This window comes from Giraffa tippelskirchi, chromosome 9, assembly GCF_054371585.1.
Source record: "Giraffa tippelskirchi isolate mGirTip1 chromosome 9, T2T-mGirTip1v1.2.pri, whole genome shotgun sequence".
Lineage (NCBI taxonomy): Eukaryota > Metazoa > Chordata > Mammalia > Artiodactyla > Giraffidae > Giraffa > Giraffa tippelskirchi.
In genome coordinates this window covers 11996075-12020746 of record NC_137283.1, presented here as the reverse complement: position 1 = coordinate 12020746, position 24672 = coordinate 11996075, and the positions used below count along the sequence as shown (strand labels likewise).

The 24672-nt window shown below is 52.4% G+C and overlaps 3 protein-coding genes across 45 annotated transcripts in view; 1 reads left to right on the top strand and 2 right to left on the bottom strand.

Annotated features, from left to right (window-relative positions):
- LOC145520618 (uncharacterized) overlaps nt 1-6812 on the bottom strand; it is a 113288-nt gene extending 106476 nt beyond the window's left edge. Inside the window, exons 1-2 of the transcript XR_014064636.1 lie at nt 6380-6812; nt 4215-4302 (exon numbers count right to left, since the gene is read on the bottom strand). The gene's annotated coding sequence lies outside the window, so the exon portion shown is untranslated. The remainder of the gene's footprint in view (nt 1-4214; nt 4303-6379) is intronic.
- On the top strand, nt 5791-19697 carry CSRNP1 (cysteine and serine rich nuclear protein 1). Of its 4 annotated transcripts, none has more exons than XM_081527461.1 (5): nt 5791-5930; nt 13481-13728; nt 16342-16601; nt 17083-17397; nt 17493-19697. In XM_081527461.1, exons 2-5 carry the CDS (start codon nt 13518-13520, stop codon nt 18471-18473), a joined length of 1767 nt encoding a protein of 588 aa, XP_081383587.1. In that variant the 5' UTR covers nt 5791-5930; nt 13481-13517; the 3' UTR covers nt 18474-19697. The 4 variants fall into 4 exon arrangements, with proteins under 4 accessions (XP_081383587.1, XP_081383583.1, XP_081383584.1 ...); XM_081527457.1 differs by lacking the exon at nt 5791-5930 and adding an exon at nt 6891-7108; XM_081527458.1 differs by lacking the exon at nt 5791-5930 and adding an exon at nt 12348-12641.
- Nucleotides 14333-24672, bottom strand: part of TTC21A (tetratricopeptide repeat domain 21A) — a 41393-nt gene continuing 31053 nt past the window's right edge. For 6 of the 40 annotated variants that reach the window (XM_081527430.1, XM_081527412.1, XM_081527419.1 and 3 more), the window contains 6 exons: nt 24418-24576; nt 24105-24297; nt 23791-24015; nt 23194-23314; nt 22957-23024; nt 22666-22858 (listed from right to left, as the gene is read on the bottom strand). In XM_081527430.1, the coding sequence (XP_081383556.1) occupies nt 22781-22858; nt 22957-23024; nt 23194-23314; nt 23791-24015; nt 24105-24297; nt 24418-24576 (844 nt within the window). In that variant the 3' untranslated portion in view covers nt 22666-22780. Of the gene's footprint in view, nt 15487-17129; nt 17534-21753; nt 22005-22665; nt 22859-22956; nt 23025-23193; nt 23415-23783; nt 24016-24104; nt 24298-24417; nt 24577-24672 lie in introns of those variants that run through there. The other 34 variants (XM_081527411.1, XM_081527417.1, XM_081527426.1 and 31 more) reach the window with 17 other exon arrangements.

Sequence of the window (24672 nt, the reverse complement as noted above, 5' to 3'; positions counted from 1 at the left end):
ATGGTGGCAAGGCTCAGCCTTTGAGAATGTGACTCTTTCCTTACATTTGAAGGTTTTCTTCTCTTGGCAGAGAAATAAATCAATATAAAGGCAAGCAGTGGAAAAATTAAAAACAGACTATAAACCTTCAGATCATCAGACCAAAATACAAACACATGTGTGCTCACACACACACATCAAAGAAAACAAAAAAATACACATGTAAAACATAGAAAACAGGAAGCACAGCAGAAGATAAGATGACATAAGTAAGCTTGATACATGTTATATCAAGAAATGTAAATAAGGATAAACCCATCCTTAAAAAGATTCTCTCATCGGATCATAAAACAGTGTTCTACAGTATGTGGTAGAGAAGAGATAGGTCTTTACCAAAGTAACTCAGAAAGTTAAAATATAAACCAAGGTATACAAGAAAATACGGAGCTGAGACCACAGCGTGACCATCGTGTATGCTCAGTTGCTCAGTCATGTCTGACTCTTTGCAACCCCATGGACTGCAACCTGCCTGACTCCTCTGTCCATGGGACTTCCCAGGCAAGAATACTGGAGTGGGTTGCCATTTCTTCCTCCAGAGGAACGGTTGCCATCAGTCAAGGTCAGATTCAAAACAAAATTGCTAAATGAGAGAAAAGGAAGTTAAACATGAGAGACATTAAGAATCTAGTTTTTGGAAATCTCTAGGCACCAAATAGCATAGCTTCAAGATCAAGAATAGGATGTGAGTGGAGAATAACAATAAACATACAGCAAACGCAAACAAATTTGGATGCGACACAAGTACATTTTAATCGACTTCATCAGCTCATGACCTAGTAAGAAACAAAAGATAAAGAGAAATGTGGGGAATCTGAATAGTAACTAGTGATTAAATATGATAGAACATGAGGTGCAAAAATCTCAAATAAAATACTAGCAAATATAAATTAACAATACCTTCAAAGAATCATCCATTGTATCCAAGTAAGTTCATTCTAGTAATGCAGGTGGTTCAATATTAGGGAATCTGTAGTACAATTGACCATATTAACAGATCAAAGAATGGGCTTCCCTGGTGGCTCATTGGTAAAGAATCCACCCACCAATGCAGGAGACACAGGTTCAGACCTTAATCTGGGAAGATCCCACATGCTGCAGAGCAACGAGCCCATGTGCCACAATTACTGAGCCTGTGCACTAGAGCCCAGGGAGCCACAACTACTGAAGCCTAAATGCCCTAGAGCCCGGGCTCAGCAAAAGGAGAAGCCACCACAATGAGAAGCCCATGCACCACAACTAGACAGTAGCCCCTACTTGCTGCAACTGGAGAAAAGCCTGAGCAACAAAGCCCCAGCATAGCCAAAAATAAATAAAATTATAAAAATAACAAAAGCAACTGGCTGTTAAGTGTTAATCACTATTATGAAAAAAAAAATACATCAAAGGAAAACTGCGTAACCTCTCAATACATGCCCCAAAAGGCATTTGAAAAATATCCCACATCAATTCCTGCTTAAAACAAACAAAACCTTGGGAATTCCCTGGTGGTCCAGTGGTTAGGACTCTACGCTTTCACTGCTGCGCCTGGGTACAATTCCCCAGGGAGGTAAGATCCCACAAGTCACACGATGTGGCCAAACAAAAAAATAACAAAACCATAACCGAATAGCTAAATTACATGTGACTGAAAAACGTACTACTATTACAGACAAGAAAATTCAGGATGATAGCAGTTTACAAAGGTTAATATACAAAACTCAGGAGCCTTTCTTTACACACATAAAAAAAATACAATTTACCAGAAAATATAATAGAAATTGCAGTTACAATGGCAAACAAAAAGATAAAATATTCAGAACAATGTTTAAAAGACATATAAGGGCCTTTATGAATATTATGCAGGGAACATTCTATAGTGAGCTTTTGAATAGCAAAACCCAATGTTATAAAAATGTCAATGTTCAATTAATGTATCAATTCAATGTGATTCTAATTAAAATACAGGACTTTTTTTAGGGGCGAGCTTGTCCAAAAATGATATGAAACTCAAATGAGGAATTAAATAAGGAGCCTGGAAAGCCCTGAAAAAGAAATGTAATACAATGGGGCTACACCTATCACATGATAAAACACATTATGAAATTGTAATTTGTAAAGCAATTTGGTACCCAAAGATGAAACAGACAACCCAGTGGACCAGAGTAGAGAACCAGAAACTGATTCCAGAACATATGAGAATTCAATTTCTGTTTAAGGTGACATTTATATTAAAGGAAAAAGGTAGTAGGAAAATTTATCAATTGGGGTAAAAAAGAAAATGGAAACCCTATACAATTCCTTAAATCAAAATAAATTACAAAAAGATAAAGAATTTATAAATTAAAAATAAGATCATAAAACTCTAGAGAAAAAAAATAGGTGAATTTATCTGTAATATTATGATAGGGAATGCAATACACACAAACACCAGGATGCCTAAAGTAAATACTTAAGAAATTCGACTACATACAAATGTAAAACTTCTGTATGATAAAATATACTGTCAACCCAGGTAAAGAGCAAACCAGGATTAAGTGCCACGTGTGTGACAGACAGAAGGGCTTCTTTCCCTAATCCTCAAAGACATAAAACAACAATACAAGTAAAGAATATAAACCCATAATTTAGAGGGAAACACAAATGGCTTATAAGAACCTCAATTTCACTCATAATTAGAGCAATACAATTAAAACAGTAAGATCTCTTCTTGGTTTCTCTCATCAGATTGGCAGAGATCAATGTTTGATAACACTCAGTGCCAGGGAGGGTGTTGGGAAACAGGCATGCTCAAATACTATTGGTTGAGAGTAAAATTGGTGCAACTTTGGGGAGGGTGATTTGGCAGCATCTGTCAAAACCCTTTGACCCAGAACTCAACTGCTCAGATTTTCAATCCACAGATCTAAACTAAAAAGTGTTCCTGTTTAAATAAACAAGAATGTTCAAGAAATGTGCTTGAAGACAGTCCCCTTTCCTGGATTTCACTTTCTACAACCTTAGCTCAGTGGGTCTCCATCTTTGATGTGCATCAGAATCAATGAAGGGCTAGTTAGAACATAGGTTGCTAGGTCCCCACTGCCCGAGTTTCTGATGCAATGGGGCTGGGGAGGACCCCAGAATCTGCATTCTTAACAAGTTCTCAGGTGATGCTGATGGCTGCTGGCCTGGGAGTCACACCTTTAGCCTGTTACTCCTAAAGGTAATGTTATCTATCTCTGTGCTTTCATTCTGCCTGGTTCTTAACTTCACATAAATAAATGGCATCATAGTTATTCTTCTTGGTGCTTGGTTTCTTTTACTCGACATATTGTTTTTAAGATTCATCCCTATCATTATATGAGGCCATTGTTTGATTCATTGCTATGTACTATTTCATTGAATGAGAAATTGTAATTGTTTTCACTCACCTACTGGATATTTGTGTTGTTTCCAATTTCAAGCTGTTATGGATAAAGCCGCTGTAACACTTGTCTTTCAGTAGACAGAAGTGCTTTTTTCTCTTGGGAATATATGGAGCAGTAGAATTACAAGATCATACAGTTTAGACTTAGTATGTATTGCCAAATTATTTTCCAAACTGATTGTATCAATTCACTGTCACACCAATGAGGTATGACAAATCTGGTGAAATCTCAATCTTCCCACATTTGATACTTTAAAAAAATTGTCTTTTTTTTTTTTTTTTTTGAGCTACTAACACTTTCATAATATTATTAAAACTTAACAAAGCTGTTGATACCTCATGGTGAATGATGTCAGATTCGTGGTCTCTGAAGAAGATTTAGCTTCAGGGTCAGGGACCAGGCTTGATCACTCAGCGCTTTTGTGTGGCAGAAGTTTTATTACAGTGAAAAAGGACACAGAAAGCTTTTAACATAGACGTCAGAAGGGGGACAGGGAGTGCCCCCAAACATTATCCTTTTAATCTTCATCTTTCCTATGGAAATGCATCAATTTTTTATTTTAAAAAATATTTATTTAAGATGAGGTTGTTTTTTATTTACCTAAAATTGGGTGGTCTGTGGATGCTGAATGTTTGAGAAACTCGTGGGACTCCCCTAAGTATTCAGAAATTCCCTGAGGATGTGTGGGTGTGTTTCTGCAAGTGCCATAGTCACAAATGGATGCTGCTCCAGACCCCACCCTCCTTGCCTTGGAACAGACCCTCCATTTCCCTACCAACAGGAAGAACTTACTTGTGATCCCAGAGGAAGATGTTTCTCATCATCAGCAAACATCTGGGGAACATCTGGTGAGCCCATCCCAGGACAGGGAGATGCTTTTCTAGAGAAAACACATCACTTATTTGATTCTTTTTATTCTCCTATATTTTCCCTTATTTTTTCCTTCTCTTCTTGCCTCCCAAACCCTAACAACCGTTGGGCTCCCTGGTCTAAGCCCTGACTCCAGCCCTTGCCAGCTCCCTGCCCTGGTCTCTGTTTGTCTGGTTTCCCTCATACACAGCCCAGCAGATGCCAACTAAGACAGCCGGGGACCCTCATTAACTCTAGGGCTCAACCCTGCCCAGTTCCCTGATCAGCAGGCAGCAGCTTCTAGAAACTAACTCAAGGAATGTTGAAGGTGATGGCGTTCTCAGGTCTAATGGCCCCACTTTACAAACTGGAAGACTTGAGATAGAGACACAGAGATAGACACACACAGAAAAGGAGAACTCCTGGAAGAAACGATTCCTTGGGATCAGCAAGGTCTACAACCTAGCAGACATAGGAGACAGTGCAGCTAAATATTTGAGGGAGGTGGGAGTGGGTGGGAGGCCACCTACCTAGTAGCCCTAAGGGCTGAGTCACCTCCAGCATAGGACACTGAGCTCTGTAGCTTTTCAACTCCTTCCAGGGCTGTCTCAGCCACACCCAGAGCTTCATCTTACCGGATGTCTTCCATCCCCACTTCCAGCCTTGACCTCTCCTTGAGCCCCAGCTCTCGATAGACATTTACCTTATAGACAATTTATTCAATACCTTTTTTTGTTCTTAAGGAGCACAAGCAGAAAGGATAGTCAGGTGTGGTCCCTGCCCTCCCAGGGCTCACAGACAGCTCACATGGAAATGCATAAAGAAGCCATATATCTAAGAAGGGTGCAAACCAGGCTGGAGATTAGCATCTTTGGAAGTTTAAATCAGGAAGAGCAGGACACACCCCAAGAACTGACTGCTGGCAATCAGGGCTGGAGTGCAGTTATCATGGGCGTGGGTTGGGAATGCAGAGGTAAGGGCAGAACAAACTTAAGAAGGTATAGAACAGAACACCGCATGTGTAAATTAAAACTACTGTGCGGTTGTACCGCACAATAAAAAGACAGACCAGCACACATTCAAGGCATGAAAATGGAGGCGCAAGGAAGGGAGTGGGGGATGGGAGTTTGAAGAGAAAGAGGTGAGGCTGCAAAGGTGGGGCAAAGGCCTGCTTATTCCAGCTTTGTAGGCCCCCCGGAGTTAAGACTTCATCCAGAAGGCGCTGGGAAGTCATTGGAGGGTGGGCTCCAGCCGTCCAGACATTTCCCCCAGCAGGCCCCCCAGGTAGGCACATTCAAGGCATCCAGGAAGAACACGGGTGGCAGCTTCCCCTAAACTCCATTCTTTCTTGGCAAGGTAAAGGGGGGGCAGACCCCTCCTGACCCCCTCTACATTCACATCTGTGGCTACAGGGGCCCTACCATCATCTCGACCTCAGATGCCATGCAAGCAGGACAGGTCAACCCCACCCCCCACCTGCAGTTAGGTAGAAAGGAATCCTGAGGGCTGGGCTAGTCCCAGACAGCATTCATCTAGGACAGTCAGAGAAGAACCCAGAATGCAGGGAGCCGGACTGGGAGGGGGAGGGTCAGGCTCCCACAGAAGGCTCCCTGGAGGAGGCAGTGCGAGCTGAGAGACCTTAAAGGAGATGGGATTCTGGTAAGCAGCGAGAGGGCCGGAAGGCGTTCCAGGCGAGAAGAACGCCTGCAGCAAAGGTGCGAGGGGAGAGACGCTCAGGGCACTGTGGTGGGTAGAGTCTGACCACAGCGGGTGGCCTTCTGGCCCAGAACTCGCTGCCCGGGCATGCACACACTTTCCCCGGCGCAGTAATACTGCGAGAGTTGGCCCCAAGTCAGGAAAGGCCTTGGCGGGAGCAGAGCAGGCAGTGGGCCATTTTAAGTGGCCAGGGTCTGGCTCAGAAGAAACTAGAATTTTTTTTTTTTTATTTTATTTTTCAAGAAAGGGATCTGGTAGCAGTGGGGGTAGTGTAGGCTGGTTCCAGAAACCCCTAGCTCAGGACTTCTGCAGAGTCTCTGGCCCCTGAGCAGAGGTGAAGGTCAGGACCAAGGATGACCTTCTCCCCCACCCTATTATCTGTACTCACCCACCTCACCCACCTCTGGCTCTTCTCCAGATTATACTTTCCAGGCGGATCTGCGGGGAGCGAGGGTAGGGGGAGGTGGTAGGAAGGAGGGTGAGGAAGGAACTTTTTGACGGGATTACAGTAAACTGCCTCGGGCGAGGTGGGGGTCAGGGCGTGTAGGGGGCCTGGGCTCTGCCACCGCCCGGTGGCCTGACAGACGCTACGCGCCGTTCTGGGCCTCAGTCTACCGATCTGTAAATGGGGTCCGCAGGGAAAGGTAGGGACCTTCTCGATCCTGCTCCGCCGGCGGGGAGCGTCGGCGACGCTCGGAACCTTTGCGGGAGAGGGCCCGGAGGAGGGCAGCGGAGGGGGCTGGGGGCTGAGAGCGGCAGAGGCGCCGGCGCGGGGTCAGAGTCCGCAGGGAGACCGGCGACCGCTGCGCCGGCTCGGGCTGGAGCGGGGAGGGGCGGGGCCTCCGGGGCGGGGCGGGGCGGGAGGCCCGGCGTGCGTCAGCGCCGTGAGTCCCGGAGTTTTCCACTGACGAGGAGGGCGGAGCGGCGGGCGCGGCCGGGCTCAGCCAGTCTCCCGCCGCCGCCGCCGCTGCCGGACGCGCAGAGCTAGGGGCAGCTGGGCCGACTGCTGTTCGCCGAGCGAGCTAGCGAGAGAGCGAGCGACCGCGGGGTCGCGGCGCAGGGGGCGTTCCCGACCAGGACGTGGGTCGCGGCGTTGCCCTTGCCCAGCGTCCGGACCTCAGGTCAGCACCGGGGGCTCCGAGCCGGTGGGACGGGACTTTGGGGAGGGGGCGTCCCGCGTGGAGGGCGCTGCTCCCCAGCCCCTGACGTTTCTCCCTCGCCACTTTGAGAGGGCACCGGGGCGGGAACAACCCGGTCCGGGACGGCGCGCCGCGGCCGGAGTCCGGAGCCCGGGAGACGACAGTCGCAGGTTTTCTGCTTCCCTCTCCCCGCCCCGTCGTCGGGACCCCAGGAGGTCCCGGCGCCCCGACCGCTGGGCGGGTGGCGGCCGAGCCTGGGTTGCGCGCGGGTGGCAGGGTGGCGGCGGGCGCGCGTCCGCGGGTGAGTTCCCTTTTGACCCAGTTGCCTGAGAACTTTTCAGAAGTTCCTCGCGTGGCCGGAGCAGGTGACATTTGTCGCCTTTCTCCTCGGGCGCCCCCCGGGGGCGGGTGCCAGGGCTGCGGCGAGTGCCCGGCGTCCGTCAGGGAGGGAGTTGGAGGGATGAACGAGGAGTGAGGCTCCGTGAGTCACGGACCCCGGCAGGGGGGAGGGGGGAGGAGGAGGGATTGTGTCGTACGCTCACCTGTTTGTCAGTCACCGTCACACGCAGAGGCCACCGCTGTGAGTCACGGGCGCAGCTAGCCGCGGGCACCCTCGGGCACACGTAGGCTTCTCCCACGCAAGTCTCCCTCCCCAGCACCTACTTCCTCCCTGTCCTCAGTTTCCCCTCCCCGGGGGGCCTTCCACTGGCAGGACACTGTTGAGATGCCCACACCACGGCAGCCGTCACACACTTAGTCACTCCGGCTCCCCAGCGCAGTCACACACACAGCCCACACTCCTGACACAAGAGGGTCCTTCCCTGGCTCCACTGCCCGCCCGACACCTCCACTCAGATGTCTCACAGCCCTCTGGAGCGGAACTCATCACTTACCCCCAAATCCTCCCAAATCCTCCACATCACTGCCTTTTTTGGTCCCCACCTCCAGAAGTAACCAGGTTCCCTTCCCGTTTCTCCTAAGCCTTTGGCATGTCATCTCTCACCCACCTCCGGCAGCTTGGTCCAACCGTCACACCCCCTCCCGTCCCACCCCCTCCTGTCCCTTGCTGAGCCATCTTTTTAAAATGCAAATCTGGTATTGTCACTCCCTACTTCAACCCTTCAGTGGCTTCCTGTGCCCTTAGGCTAAAGCCTGCCTTGTCAGTCCTGGCTCCCAAAGTCCCCTCCCAGGCAGCCCCTTCCCCCCATCTCTCTGTCTCTTGCTCCTCAAGTCCCTCAGGGTTCCTGTGCCCTCCTCTCTCTCTGAAACTTTTACTCCATCCCACCCTTTCCTCTGAGAGACCTGTCTTCACTCCCAGCTGTACCCCTTCCCGCCCTCCATTCCAGCACTGAACAGGGTTCATAACTTATTATTCTATTCCCTAGTAAACTCATAGCTTCCGGCGGGCAGTATTGTCTGTGTCTTGCTCCCTGTATTCCCAGTGTGTGACGCAGTGCTTGGCATGTCATAGGCGCTCAATAAATATTTGTTGAAAGAATGAATGAATGAATGGCAGTGAAGGGGTCCTTGCTTAGGTGGAGGAAGCAGTCTCTGTCAGGTGCAATTTCCCTTCTGCAGGAGCAGTTGCCTCATGTAGCCAGCAAACATTTGGCGCCTCCCCAGTGCCAGGCCCTGGAGGCCAAGGCTGAGGAACTGTCCCCTCCCCCTGAGGAGATGGGTTGGAAGGGGTGGGGATGTGCCAGGACCTTCTGCTTGCCCCCTCTGGGCTGCCATGGCTGTTTTTCTAGCCAATACCCATGGGGGTCTGAGGTGCTCCAAGGTGTCCTCCCCTTCTCCCAGGAAGTAGTTCCTGGGGGCCTGGGGTCACATGACCCCAGTATTGGGGAGAGCTGGCCTGGGGCTCTGAGGTTAAAAGACACATTCTTCAGATTCCTGACAGAGGGTGGAGGCAGCTGAAGGTGCCCCTTTTCCAATACCAGCTCTGACGTGGGACTGGGGCATTGGGACGGCTGAGGTCGAAGAGGAGTTGGTGTGACTTTTCAGAGGCCTGGGGATTCCCGCCCCTTAAACAGCCTTTGTTTGCTTGGTATCCAGGGTGAGGTGGCCTTCCCTCAGTTCACACAGTGTGGCCTGAGTGTGTAGATAATTGTGACAAGGAGGGAGGGAGGCACTCCCCCCTTGTCCTGGACTGTCAGCTCCTGTGAGTGTTGATGGCAGGGAGGGCCTGATTCTCAGGGCCCAGGCAGATCCCGGAAGAAGCCTGGTTCTCTTTGATTCAGGGCCTGTCTCCGGGGCTCCTCGGGCGTGTGGTATTTCTGTCTGGGCCAGCTCCTGGGAGTTGCTTTTCCTTCCTCCAGGACCCTCGGAGGGGGCTGTGCTCACCCTGGGAACTGTGCCACGGTTGGTAGGGATCTTGATTCCTGGGTAGCTGTGGAGGGCCCCTCCCCCACCCTCTGACTCACTGTCTGACACTTTTCTTGGACTCTTCCACTATCTTTCATTCCTTTTCTGACTTGGCCTCTCCTTGTCTCTGGCTGAGTCTCTTGGTCTCATCTGCCTCTGCCTCTCTCAGCCTCTGGATTCCCAGGTGGGGTGGCTGAGCACAAGATCCAGGAGCTCCTCCTTGCTGCCACCACCTCCCCGCCCCCTGGTCAGGGGGGACATGATTCCCCACTTCCAGGTCTGCAGATTTCGCTAGGTGCTCCTCACTAGGAGGTGCACCACGGCCATGGCTCCCCCGTGTCCCCGTCTGCAACCCTGGAGTTTACAACCCTCTCCCCTTAAGCTCCCATTCTGTAGACTCCCTGAGACAGAGCCAGGGCGTCTGGCTTGAACGGGCTTCCCTAACACTGCTCCTACTTGTTTACTATTGGGGAACCTCCTGAGATGCCTGTGTTGGCACTTGCTGGCAGCCGGAGCTTCCTTTTCCTGCCCTCGGAGCTACCCCCTCCTGGGTGCTATTCTTGCTCAAACCCTCAGGCACAGGTTGGGGGATGGGCATGTCCGCCCTCATCCCTGCCCCAACTAACTGTGACCCGAGCAGGAGGAGGGCACACTGACCAGTGGCCCCCAGAAACCCCATGTGCCTAAATCGTCCCTCTGTGTATACCTGATCTGCAGCGCCGATGGTCCTCAGGAGCCTTCTCTGTGCCAGACTCTATTCCAGGCACAGGCACAGTGCCGACCAGCAGAGAGGCCTTCAGCCCGGCACGAGGGAGAGGAGTGGTGAGGCTGTCACGAGAAGGAGCCATAAGGGCTGTGATGGGGGAATCCCGTGGCTCATGGAGGCCCAGAGAGGCACATATTGGGGAGGAGGAAGGGTGTCAGGGAGGCCCACTGGGAGATGACTTCTTAAGGGGAGTGAGGCTGGGTTCCAACTTGTGCAAAGGCCAGGAGTGAGAAGGTCATGCCTGTTGGGGCAACTGCAAGTTCAGCTGGAGTATAAAGTGAGGGGGGGGGGTGGGAAGAGTGTTGCATGATGAGTCTGGGGGCTAGGCATGCTTCAGCCTCTTGGAATTATGGACTTGATCCTAAGGGGGCGCCCCTTAGGGAATGATTCTCTGCATGGAGATGGTGGGCAGATACTTGGTTTAATAAGGTCATTCTAGCTCCAGGGTAAAGAGTTGGCTGCAAGGAGAGGGCAGGAGACGTGGACAGTATCCTTGGGACAGAGATGTAAGGGTAACAGACTTTCAGAATGGAAGGTGACGTATGTAAAATGCACAAAGTAGATGAATCTTATGTGTGCAGTGAGATGTTTTAGACACCCATGCAACCGCCACTCAGACAACACAGAACATTTCCAGACACTACTACCCCCTCCCGCGCCTGGGAAAATTCCCTCATGACTGTCTCCAATACATGCCCTTTACCACCCCCAGGGTAGTCACGATTTTGACTTGTATCGTTACTGATTGGGTTTGCCTTTTCTTCAGCTTCATTCACATGTAATCTTGTGTCTGGCTTCTGTCACTCACCATGCTATCAGTGAGAACCATCTGTGTCGTGTGTATCCAGGAGCTCATTCTTTTTTTTTCCCCCTCAGTGTAGAATGACACATTCAGCAAGCATTTACCACTGTTCTAAGAACCTGACATGGATCGATTCACGTAAACGTCCCATCCCTATTCAGTTGTAAGACAAACGGAAACACAGAGAAGTTAAGGAACTTGCCCAACATCACCCAGCCAACTGATAGCCAAGCCAGGGTTCAAATGTGAGCAGTATGGTTCTGGAGCCAAGGTTCTCTTCACACTCTGCCGGGCAGCCTCTGTGATACCTGCCATGTCGGTGCCTGGCCTTGTGTGGATCGAATGAGCTAATGTGTACTTCCAGGACTGGGTGACTGGATGTGGATGGAGGGCGACGGGAAGGAGTTGAGGATGACTGCAGGTTTCTGGCTTGAGTAACTGGGTGGGTGGCAGTGCTGTTACTAAGATAGGGAACACAGGAAGAGGAACAGATGGCATGGGGAGGTGGGGAACAGAGACAAGGGGTTCGATTTGGGGCCTGCAGAATTTTATGTTTCTAAAGGGATGGCCAGGCAGAGACCGAGTGAGCATTGGTTTGAGGGAGTCTTCGGTTTAAATGTGTGACTAGGAGGGCATTCAGCTCCCTATAGGCAGCATCTGGAGTTGGGGAAGAGATGGGATCTCACAGTGGGATTGTGGTAAGGACAGGATCCTTGGGTGTGGTTTGTCATGTGTGTTTCTGCGTCTGGGTGCCTCTGGGCTCTGCACGTGCACGAGCGTGTGTGTGTGTGTGCGTGCGTGCGCGTGCGTACATGCGTCTACCTCTGGGCCATGAGTTCCCCCATCTCCTGGGAGAGTCTTCAGGTCAGCTGAGAGCTGGGTTGTTTTTGTTTGTGGTTTGACCCTGGAAGAGGTGGGGGGTGCCAAGCCTGAGAAACTATCTGCTGAGAAGCCCCCGGAAACACCTGTGCGTCCTCTTCCCCTGGGCTCAGCATTGTTGGAGGGTTGGCAAGTCACGGAGCTTCTCTTGCTGCTCTGGTGCCTGTGGGGGGAGGCTGTCCCTGGGATGAATTTTACGCAGTGAGTTGGTTGACAGCACACCGCCTAAGTCTGGGATCCAGGGACTTTGTGGGAGGCTAGGCCAAGGGGTGTTTCGAAAGGACACCTGAGCAGGGGAGATTGCCAGCCTTCTGGTTGGTTTTTCCTGTTCACTCTCATTTCCTGTGATGGCAGGGGGGGAGGGGCTCCCCAGCACTGGGGCCTCTGCACCGTTTCCCCTTCCTCCTGGTGACCTCCTGGGGCCCAGCCCTGAGTGCTCAGGACGCACGGAGAGACGGGGTAGCTGGGCCCAGCCCTAAGGACCGAGTCCTTTGGGGATTCTCCGAACAGTGGAAGAGGCTGTTAGGAGGAGGAACCCCAAGTCTGCTTCACTCGGGTGAGGCCAGCCAGGCTGTGAGAACCTCTGGTTGCACTACTGTGGAGGGCTGAGACCCTTAAAGGGGAGACCCAGCAAGCGGTGTGTCCTGGGGTGCTCCAGGTCACCCGAACGCAGACAGGAGGAGCGTGGAACCTCAGCGTGGCCGGTCAGTTGCACTCCAAGAGGGTTTTTGTTTTTTAAGGGGAGAACATACTTTCCCTTGAAAGTTAATTCAAACAGGGTGAGAAATTGGAGCGGAAGGCAACATGAAGGTGAATTTTGAAGATCAAACAGGAGATATTAAAAGAGCCACGAATCCCAGGTGGCTCTGGTCCCACAGTCAGGCCTGGAGGCAGGGGACTTCTCCTGTGGGCGGGGGTTTCTAAGGGAAAGTCTGAGCAGCTCCATCATGGGAAAGTTGTGTGTTGGAGATCAGGGGTGGTGTCCGAGCCAGCCTGTTCCCTGGAGTGCCCTGATCAGCCTGGCCCTGAGCGAGGGCCTGTCACCAGTGTGTGCAGGGCAGCGTGTCTGTGGGTGTGCTGGGAGGGAGGAGGAGGAAGCAGCCACTGTACGAGGGCTGTGCAGGCTGTCGGCATGCACCCGGCCTCACACACACAAAGGCACACAGATGCAGCCGTGTGAATCACCCAGCCAGTGAGTCAGCCCCCGGGATTCCTGCGGGGGAATAAGCGAGGCCAGGCTGAGGTCTCTCGGCCCATCTGTTGGTCTGGTGTGTGCATGTGTGTAGGTGGGTTACAGTAGGTAGTGAAGGGGAAAACTCTGGGGCAGAGGTGGTGCAAGTCTGCAAGCACCAGGGTGAGGGTTTGAACCTCAGTGCTCCATCCAGTGCAAAGCAGCCTCCTGGAGTCCTGGCCCCGGCAGGTAGAGCTCCTTGGGGAGGGCCTGGGCATCCTTGGGGGGAGGGGGGAGAGGCGATGACCGGGGCTGGGTGCCCACCTCCTGCCCTCAGGCCTGCCACCTAGAGCTCTTCCTTTCTCTTTCCAGGCCAGCTGTGCCCAGGCCCTAGAGCACCCTCGCCACCATGACCGGGCTGCTGAAGCGGAAGTTTGACCAGCTGGATGAGGACTCGTCCTCGCTCTGCTCGTCCTCCTCCTTGTCCTCCTCGGGCCAGCGCTCTCCTTCCTGCTCCCCCAGCTCCTCGGTCTCCCCAGCCTGGGACTTGGATGAGGAGAGCCCCTGGGATCAGCTGCCCTTGCCTGACCGTGACTTCTGTGGCCCCCGAAGTTTCACTCGTGAGTCTCTCTGCCCTGGGAACCCCATCACACCCCTCTTTCCTTCCTCAAGGTGAAACTGGGGGGGCTCTGATGAAGTCGTCCCGGCCTCTGGAGGTTGTGTCCCCCCGGCTTCAGCTTCCGTACTTGGCTCCCCACCTCATCCACTTCCTGTCCTACAGAGGTCACTCGGGAATGCCAGCTCCAGCTGCACTCACCTTTGACCTTGGGACTCTCCAGCTTGGAGTCATCACATTCAGGGCAGGGCTCCTCCGTGGCCCCGGGCCTTCCCGCCCAGCTCTGGCCCTCAGTTCCAGTTTCGTTTCTCCCAGCTGGCTCCCTGTCCTCTGCCAGCTGCTCTGCCCAAGTCCCACACCCCATGCTTCTGTGCTGCGGGGCCTGTCAGGCCGGTCCCTCACCCAGCAAAATGCTGTTTGGCTTTGCTTGAATGCAGTGAAAAGGTTTTTTCCCCCAGTTAGTTTTTTAAGTTTACATGATCCTGATTTCAAACTGACAAAGAGGCCCTAGAGTGTTTCTCCACCTTATTTTTCATTATTGCACCCCTCAACACCAAGGAGCGCATGGAGACACTGTTTCTCTGATCATCCACACCATGACGCCTTAATACCACAGATATGTCTATTTATGGACTATATGCAGACCTGTACATTATACATGAAAAAGTATAATTTTTAGCAGATACAATCTAACAGTACATTGACTAAACTACTATGGGTTTACTGTAGAAATACAAGGATGGTTTAATACCATAAAGTCTAATCGTATAAATTTACCAAATGACTATGTCAGAGGAAGAAAAATATGAGAGCTGCTGTTTGATAACATGTAATATTCCTTCTGGCAAAAGGAGAAGAGGACAGCAGAGGATGAGATGGTTAGATAGCATCACTGACTCAGTGGACATGAATTTGAGCAAACTCCAGGAGATAGTGAAGGACAGGGAAGCTTGGCGTATTGCAGTCCATGGAGTCACAAAGAGCTGGACACGGCTTAGTGACTGAACAACAACTACAACAACAATATTCTTTCTAGATAAGACCCTTAATATGATAAGAATAAGTAAATTCTACCCTAAATGATAAAAAATACATGTTTCAACCCAAAATCTGGTATTAGAATTGGTGAGGAAACACTGGAAACAGTCCCACTAGGTCAGGAACAAGATGGGAGCACTGTCTGTCACCACTGTTTGTTAACATCATTCAGAAAGTGCTAGCCAATTCAATTAGCAAAGAAAATGAGAATTAAATACACTTGATTCAGTTCAGTTCAGTCGCTCAGTCGTGTCCAACTCTGCGACCCCATGAATTGCAGCACTCCAGGCCTCTCTGTCCATCGCCAACTCCCGGAGTCTACCCAAACCTATGTCCATCGAGTCAGTGATGCCATCCAACCATCTCATCCTCTGTCGTCCCCTTCTACTCCTGCCCCCAATCCTACCCAGCATTAGGGTCTTTTCCAATGAGTCAACTCTTCGCATGAGGTGGCCAAAGTATTGGAGTTTCAGCTTCAACGTCAGTCCTTCCAATGAACACCCAGTGCTGATCTCCTTTAGGATGGATTGATTGGATCTCCTTGCAGTCCAAGGGACTCTCAAGAGTCTTCTCCAACACCACAGTTCAAAAGCATCAATTCTGCGGCGCTCAGCTTTCTTCACCGTCCAACTCTCACATCCATACATGACCACTGGAAAAACCATAGCCTTGACTAGACGCTTGATTAGAACAGGCAAAATTGCCATGATTTGCAGGTGGTCGACTACATGATAAATTCAAGAATAGGTATATAGAAAACCTATTAGGAGGGAGTTCCCTCAGGTAGCTGGGTACAAAATTAATATATTAAGTCTAAATATACAGCATCACCAAGGTTTGGTTATTTTATGGTAACTCCTTATGGTTCAAACGAATAAAATCAGTAGTATACAAATATATGTATTGAATATGCCAATACATAGCTTACTAATTAACATACTTAATAACTTATAAAGGGTAGTAGACCTTTCTCAGCTTGCTGCAAAATGCAGAAGTGATAAGGGAAAAGCTCAATATACTTTTGATTTCATAAACCTTAGAAATTGTTTTGTAAAACCCCACAAGCAAAAATAAAGAACTAAAATATTTGTACAGATAGGTTAGACTGGTGATTAATGTCTAATGTATATACAAAGCTCCTACAAATCAATACTTTAAGAACTATAGAGGGACTTCCGTGGTGGTCCAGTGGTAAAAACTCTGAGCTTCCACTGCAGGGGCACACGTTCGATCCCTCATCTGAACTAAGATCCTGCCTGCCTTGCAGCACAGCAACCCCCACACCCCCCCAAAAAAGAATATTAGAAAACAACGAAGGGGACCTGTAAATGGCTTCTAAAGCTGGGAAAGACATGCTATCATTTGGACTAGTAAATAACAAGGAGCCAGTGTCGACACAGGGTGATGTTGGACTTGTACCAGCTCCAGTGTCAGCCAGGCTGGCTCCTAAACTCAGATCCATTTCTTTTCTGGGTGAGGTGGGAGGGTTATGAGGAGAGATGGTTCAGCATCACTTCCTGGGGGTTAGGCCCTGCTTCACGGAGAACTAACGCCTGCCCCTCCCCTGCCTGTCTTCCAGCCCTGTCCATTCTGAAGCGGGCTCCCCGGAAGCGCCGGGGTCGAGTGGCCTTTGATGGCATCACCGTCTTCTACTTCCCACGGTGCCAGGGCTTCACCAGTGTGCCCAGCCGTGGTGGCTGCACCCTGGGTATGGCCTCCCGCCACAGCGCCTGCCGCCGCTTCTCCCTGGCTGAATTTACCCAGGAGCAAGCCCGGGCACGGCAAGAGAAATTGCGCCTACGCTTGAAGGAGGAGAAGCTGGAGGCGCTGAGATGGAAGGTGGGGAGATCCTCGCCATGGCCCTCACCCTAGGGCTGCTCTTAAGTCCTAGCCTTGGGGGGGATAAGGGTCATGGTAGTTGCCATCTTGCTTCTTGTGTATTTGGGAGGCCCATGGGGCTGACTGGTTTGATGAGAGTCTGCTGCTGAATTTTCTGTAAGCAGATGGGTATAGAAGGGCTCCTATTGCAGGGCCAGGGGGCGTGGTACCTAAATCTGCTTGACCTTACTGGGGAGGGTGAGTAGATGGGACAGGGGCGTCAGTGTATCTGTCTGTCTGGGAGAAGGGGTTTGTCCATGAAGTGGGGAATGACGCAAATAGGAAATCTCTTTCTGAATGCCCTGAGGGCGTGTTCTTGGCTGTCCCATTCACTATGGCATCCACAATGCCCAGCCCACAGTAAACACTGACCGATGCTGTGGGGGTTAAGACCGCAATCCATGTCAGCCTCTCACATCCCTCCTCATTCCCCTGGACACAGCTTTCGGAGACTGGGGTGCCCAAGACAGAGGCCAGCCTGCCACTTACCGTGGACGCCATAGATGATGCCTCTGTGGAGGAGGACTTGGCAGTGGCCGTGGCAGGCGGTCAGTTGGAGGAAATGACCTTCCTCCAGCCCTTCCCAGCCCGGAAGCGACGGGCTCTGCTGCGGGCCTCAGGTGTGCGGAGGATTGATCGCGAGGAGAAGCGAGAGCTGCAGGCCCTGCGCCAGTCCCGGGAGGACTGTGGCTGTCGCTGTGACAGGGTCTGTGATCCTGAGACCTGCAGCTGCAGCCTGGCGGGCATCAAGTGCCAGGTAATGGGGCTTGGCGGGGCTGGGAAGGCAAGCCTGGGTCAGGGACTTCTCCGGGCTCCACCAGATCCTCACTGGCACCTCTGTTTTCTTTACAGATGGATCACACAGCGTTCCCCTGTGGTTGCTGCAGGGAGGGCTGTGAGAATCCGAAGGGCCGTGTGGAATTTAATCAGGCTCGAGTTCAGACCCATTTCATTCACACACTCACCCGCCTGCAGCTGGAGCAGGGGGCCGAGAGCCTCGGGGAGCTGGAGACCCTGGCCCAGGGTGGCGTTCCCAGCCCGGGCGAGCAGGTCCTGGCCTCTGCGTTCCCCCTAGTCAAGCCCCCCGTGAGCAGCGAACTGGGAGACAACAGCTGCAGCAGTGACATGACCGATTCGTCCACAGCCTCAGGCGCCAGCGAGGCCCCGGACGGCCCCGCCCACCTGGCCCTGCCCGGCCCTGCCCTCCAGCCTGGCGTGGATGATGATGGCCTGGCTCGTATCCTGAGCTTCAGTGACTCTGAACTAGGTGGACAGGAGGAAGAGGAGGAGGATGGGGGTGTGGGCGGCCTGGACAATCTCAGCTGCTTCCACCCAGCTGACATCTTTGGTACTGGTGACCTCACTGGCCTGGCCAGCTGGACCCACAGCTATTCCAGTTCCAGCCTCACGTCAGGCATCCTGGATGAAAACGCCAACCTGGATGCCAGCTGCTTCCTTAATAGCGGCCTTGAAGGCCTGGGCGAGGGCAGCCTCCCTGGCCCCTTGGTGCCAGCCAGCACGGACGCCGGCCAGAGCAGCTCAGTGGATCTCAGCTTGTCCTCCTGCGACTCCTTCGAGCTGCTCCAGGCCCTGCCAGACTACAGTCTGGGGCCCCACTACACCTCCCGGAAGGTGTCTGACAGCCTGGACCACCTCGAGGTGCCCCATTTCACCTTGCCTGCCTTCTCTCCCCCTGCGGACGCCAGCACTTGCTTCCTGGAGTCCATCATGGGCTTGACTGAGCCCGCTGCTGAGGCCCTGGCTCCCTTTGTGGACGGCCAGTTGTTTGAGGACACCACCCCGGCGTCGCTTGTGGAGCCTGTGCCTGTGTGAGGGTTAGGGTGCCTTTTCCTGGCCCCAAGAACCCTGTTGCTGCTTTGTTGTAATTTGGGGGCTCCCCAAGGTCTGTCTGTATGTAATGGTCCCCCGTTGGCTGGCTCCCATGTGGGCACTCCTACTAATTTTCATGCAACACTCTGGATTGATTTATTTATTTTTGTAACTTTCTATGCTGAAGGGTGGGTGGAGGGGTACTTCCCCTTTCAGTTGCCCAGTCCCCCTATGCCCACACCATCTCTTCCACATCCATGGCACATGCCAGGAATGGGAAGAAATGTGGCTTCCCTGGAGCTTTGCAGACTCCTTTTCCATCTTGTATGATGTTCCTAAGCCTGAGGACAGCCACACGAGGCTGAAATCAGCCACCTCTTAACAGTTTCTTCTGCCACCCTGAGCGAGCCCTAAACTCATGGGTGACTGGATCCTCTGGACTGTGAAGACTATAATTTATTTCCCATAATTTATTTGGAGACTAGGTGGCTGGCGAGCAATGCTGGGGTTGGGGGTGGGGCACAGGACCCTCCCCGCCACCCCGCAAGTCCCTTTGCCTGACAGTCCTGCAACCCTGCCCTTATTGGGGCTTCGGTGTAGACCAGGTGTGGGTTCAAGCCCTTGTCTAACGTGGCAGTGGCCCTGCTCTGGATGGCTGAGCAACTAGGGGCAGGGGCAGGGGCAGGGGCAGGGGCTGGGCTGGGCTGGGCTGAGCTGAGCTGAGCTGACCAACCGTGACCAAAACCCTCTTCTGCTCCACACATCCCCCTCTCCTTCCTGTCCTCGGCCCCATCTCTCCCCCTCTCCCCGCCAAAGGCGGCAGTTTTTATTCCAAGGCCATAAATGTAGGAGGGGGGAAGCAGAAGGCCCAGAGAGGGTAAGGGGCTGCCTCAGGGCCCACCATAGGCCCTGGACCACTCAGGGCTTTCTGGGCACTGCACTCCAGCCTGGTCCACCTGCCTGCACCCTAAGGTCCATTGGCCAGGGGCGAGGGGGACTCCTTATGGCTTTCATGTCCTTTGTTTGCTGATGTTGGATTTTGCATCATAATTTCTGTATTGTCCCTGAGTATTAGAACTATAATTTATTCATTTTTCTCTGTGTCTGTGCCAAGAAGCCCAGGCCCTGGGCCTGCCCTCCTGCCCAGGAGGCCTTGCCAGCCTGCGAGCTTGTGGGAACACTTTGTACCTGAGCTTATAGGTACCAATAAAGAGGCTCTATTTTTAATAGCGTGGTCTGCATTTGTGGAGCTGGGAGCACAGGTACACCTCAGGAGGTGGTGAGGTGGGAGAGGGAAGGGGAGACAGGCCCTGCAGGGCAATATGGACACTGAGGCTGCATCGGGGATAGAAATGGAGAACACACAGGAGCTCTTTCCAGGCCAGCCAGTCAACTCAGAGACAGGAAGCCAGCTAGAAGAGGCTGGCCAGGCAGAGGAAGCCATCTAAGCGGTCGCCTGCGTGGTGGTGGGGAGCAGCCTCAGAGCAGTATTTTGGGACTGGGCTGTCTGCCTGGGACAGACCCTCACCCACACCAGGCTAGGCCCTGAGGTGAGGGGGGCAGTGGGATGTCGCTGGTGCAGGCCTTGTGTGGGACTAAGCGGCAGAGGTCCCTAGGGACTTGAGCACCGGAAGCTGCAAAACATCCATCTGCACCAGCCAGACCTGTCTGACCTGTCCCTGGAAGCCCGGGCCAAAGGCCAGACGAGCAGGCTGCACCCTGCCCCAAGGAGCCCTAGTCTGGGGGCTGGAGGAGCAAGGCTGACCTCAGCTCTAGGAATAATGATGATTTATACAAGTGCTGGACAGAGGAGCCTGGCATGCTGCAGTCCATGGGGCCACAAAGAGTTGGACATGACTTAGTGACTGAACAACAACATGTAAGTGCTAGGAGGGAGCACCCAAGAGACTGGACTTGGGTTTCCCTTTTCTTGCTCATCCTCTGCCTCTGGCCTGTGCTGGGCTCCCCTTATTTCCTCTTTATGGCTTACAGGTTAAGTGTATGGACTCAGAGTGCCAGGGTTTGAAACCCTGCTGTTAAACTAACTAGTGAGGAGACTTATGCAAATTACTTCCTGTCTGTGTGCCTGGATGTCCCCCGTGCTGTCTAAATAACGTTACTTACCTCACAGGCTTGTTCAGTTCACACATAAACCAGCGCTCACAGGAGCGCCTGGAACATGCAAGTCTCTGGTGCATATCTGTGACTTCCATTCTGTTTTCAGGTGTCTGCCTCTATTTCTGTAGGGTTTAACCTCTTCTGCCAGTTCTGTGACCTTCTAGGTATGTGCCTCTTGCCTCGGGTCGTGTGGACATGGTCACGCAGTCATAGCGTCAGTGGAGTGGCCATTAGAGAACTCGTGGTTTGGAGTCTGGCCTACAGTGGGGCCGCCTGTCCCTGGAACCAGCTTAGGCAGGGACAACCAGGTCTTAGGCATCTCAGGGTGGAGTACCCTAGCTCATTAAGTTGCCTTGTGTACCCTGGAAGCCCGACGCACTTGTGATTGCTCCAGTGTGCATGATCCAAAACCTGGGTCTCTCCAAGGGTGCTGAGGCTGTGCTTGGACCAGCTTGGGGGTCTGGGTGGCAGCTCCCCACAGCTCCAATACTTTGGTTGGAAGCCCCTGCAGGACTATCCCATGGCCACAGCCCATGGTTGGACTAAGCCACCCATTCCCCAGCTAGGGCCACAGGGGTACCTCTCAACATAATCCACCCCTAGAAACTAGCTTGTAAAACAGATCATAATAAAGGCAGCTGGCTTCCCACAGGAATGATGGTGGTAACCTGGGGAAGACGTTCCAGATCATTGACTCATACCAAAAGGCCATGCACGTGATCATCAGTATGTTATAAAAACAAGGCTCACAGTCATGAGGGATGACTGTTCTAGAAGGGACCCTAACCTGTTCACTGTTCCCAAACCTTAGTCACTGGACAACTTAAAAACTTTGCCCTATCTGTGTTCTCCTCATACTAAGTATATTTCGTTGGTGTTTAGTCGCTCAGTCAGGTCCGACTCTTTGCGACCCTATGGACTGTAGCCTATCAGGCTCCTCTGTCCATGCGATTTCCCAGGCAAGAATACTGGAGTGGGTTGCCATTTCCTCCTCCAGGGGATCTTCCCAACCCAGGGATTGAACCTGTGTCTCCTACATTGGCAGGTGGATTCGTTACCACTGAGCCACCAGGGAAGCCCATGAAATATTTTACTTTTTATCAATTATATCAATATGCTTAAGAGTGAGAAGTATTCTATGTAACAGCACTCACAAATTCATGAGTTTGTGTGCTATTTTTCTCTATTATATAAGGATGATATTTAAACACATCGTTATGAAACTTTCAGATGTTTGCTGTATATCATTGGCAGGGATTTGTACCATAATTTGAGAACACAGAGATCTAGTCTAATTTCCTGCCACAGATGGGGACACATACCCAGAGGGGAAGGTCACACGGGGAGATTCTAGGCCTCCTGACTCCCAGTTCAGAGCTCCTTCCCCTGCGGTCAGCCTGGCCCATTACTGCCATCCTGAAAAACAGGAAGAGAGGTACTGGGAGCACAGCAAAGGTGACCTCTGTCACCCTCTTGCCAGTTACTGTAAACATTATGCATCTACAAAGGGACCCCTGCTTTTGTCCCCTTAGGTGTTAAAGGGTTCCTGGAAGATGAATTAGTTGGCCACTGTCTTTTACTGAAGCTGAAGCGCAGAGCTAGTTTTTCTTGGGATGTGTTTTTCCTGCCCGAAGCAAGAGTGATCAGGTCTGTCCCAAATTCCCAAACTGGTAAGGACCAGCAGAGGCCTGCTGAAGCCTTGAGGAGGAGGAGGCAGAATGTATGGACAGAGGGGGCCTGTCTGGGCCCCCTGCCAGTGGGCAGCTTGGCAGGGAGGAGCAGTTGCTTCTGTAATTCAGGCTTCTGGGGACCACAGAGGAGAGGGGATGGTATGGGCTGAAAGAAAAATATTAAGAGTATTTTTTGAACCACCTCTTTGTTACCTTTTGGCCCCTGAGAGTTTGGGATAAAAGTGGGGTCCATTAGAAGTTGCCCAGTGAACCCAGGGGAAGTTAAGCTGGTTGACATCTTTCTTCCTCAGAGTCAAATTACTCCTTGTGCCTTAAAAACCTAAAGCTTTGGGATGTCCTTTAGACCAGATTAGGCTTGATTCAAATAAACCACACACACACAGAAATGGGGAAGAACATGTTACTTTCTGACTCTTTTCTCCATTGACCCACTTGCCACCCCCTCCATGGAACTTTTGTAGGTTGATAGTTTCCACCCTCCCGGGTTCCCACTGACCACAGCTAGGGCCTCAGAGACCCTTGGGCCTTTTCCAAAATTTCTTCTCTGATTTTAGGGTAGTTGGGGTGCTCCCTGAGGACCTGGGACAGAGAAAGAAAGGGTATGAAACATCAGACTGGGCTCCCTGCCACTGCACCAAGCCCCACATCCCCCCATCCCACCACTGTCAGGGGCTTACATCATGGCAGACTTCAATGGCCTCCACGAATCTCTTGTCTTTCAAGTAGTTGAAAGCGAGCCTGAAGCCTGTCCAGGTGTAGGGAGGATACAGACAATGGGTGGCACTCTGATGACCCGAGAGCCCTTCTGGTTCCCACCACAAACAGAACACAGGCCCTGTGCTGTGGGGTCGGGAGGGTGGTCCCCCCGGCCCTGGTCCCTCCTGCATGCACGCATGCCTGCCCAACTGCTGTACCGATGGCAGGGTTGGCGTAATGGCTGTACTTCCAGGCCAGCTCGTAGTTGGTGGCCGCGTCCTTGTATGACTGCTCCCTCTCCATGATGAAGCCCATGTACTCGTAGGCCTTGCAGCAGGACTGCAGGGAAAGCCGGTCAGAGCAGGGTGCGACCCGGTGGGGGCAAGAGCTGGGCAGTGGGTGAAGTAACCCGAAGCATCAGGGACTCCAGCAGTACCTCCTGCCTTGACAAGAGGGTGAACTGGGTGCCCTCTTCTCAGCTATTCCTACACTGGAATGACCCCTGCCTTCATTGCCCTCCATCTCTGACCTGCACAGGCCCCTCCTGACCCAACCAAACACTCCTTACATGCTACCCTTCCATTTCCTGAACCCTTCTCATCTCTCCTCCCCGTTCTGTGTCCCCACTGCAGGCTGCTGGACCCTGTTTGCTTCCTCTTGCCTTGCTTTCCCATCCTGCTCTGCAGTCCACGGGACCCCTCCTGTCCTGCCTTTTCTCATCTCATTGCTATCCCTGCATCTCTGCCTGAAAAGCCCCAGTGCCTCTCACACACACACCATCCCCCCAACAGCCCCAATGGCGGTGCACCCCTCGCCTTGTTGTATTTCACGCAGCGCTGCAGCAGCTCCGAGGCCAGGTCAAACTTGCCGCCCTGACAGTAGATATCGGCCAGCAGGAGCCAGCTCCTCTCCAGGTCATCAGCCTCAGGTAGTGCCCACGGGACCTTGGCCAGACGCTTCAGCTGCGTGCGCGCCTTGGGGACCTGCTTCAGCAGGGAGCAGGCCTGCGCCATGGCCAGCAGAGCGGGAACGCTGTCCTTCTGTGCAGGTGGGAAGCAGGCATCTTTGCGCCCGGCCCTCCGCCTCAACATGCTGCCCACCTGTCCGCCCGTCCTGGCAGCCAGCGCACCTCGGCCTGGGCCATCTCGATGAAGGTGCTCAGCGCAACCTCCACGTTGGCCTTCTCCCTGGTCGCCAGCAGGCACAGGCTCTGCAGCAGCCGCAGCTGGGTATGGCCCCTGGCCGAGTGTGGGTAGAACTCCCGCAGCAGCTTCTCGGCGGTGCGCACGCCATGTTGCTCCAACTCCTTCCTGCTGGTGAAGCTGTGGGTGAGCAGGAGGGCGCTGGCCTGGCCTGCCCACGAGGCCCTCGCCAGACCTCAATCCAGAGGCCAAGGGCTCTTTCTTCCTTCCCTCCCTACCCCCAGCCAGCCGGGCCCTCACTTGCTCTCCACCAGGTTCTCGAAAGCCTCTCCGCCCACGATCTCATTGTCTGGGTTCAGACAGATCTGCACCATGTGGTAGGTGGCGCTCTGGCCCCAAGCCCTGTCCTTGCGCGCTTTGTTTAGGAACTTCAGGGCTTCGTTGGGCTGTCCTATGTGCCTGCAGTGGAGAAGAGTAACACCAAGAATCAGATAGGGAAACTGAGGCCCAGGGAGAACAGGAACACTCAGGGGTCACTCCGAGAATCTGTGCAAA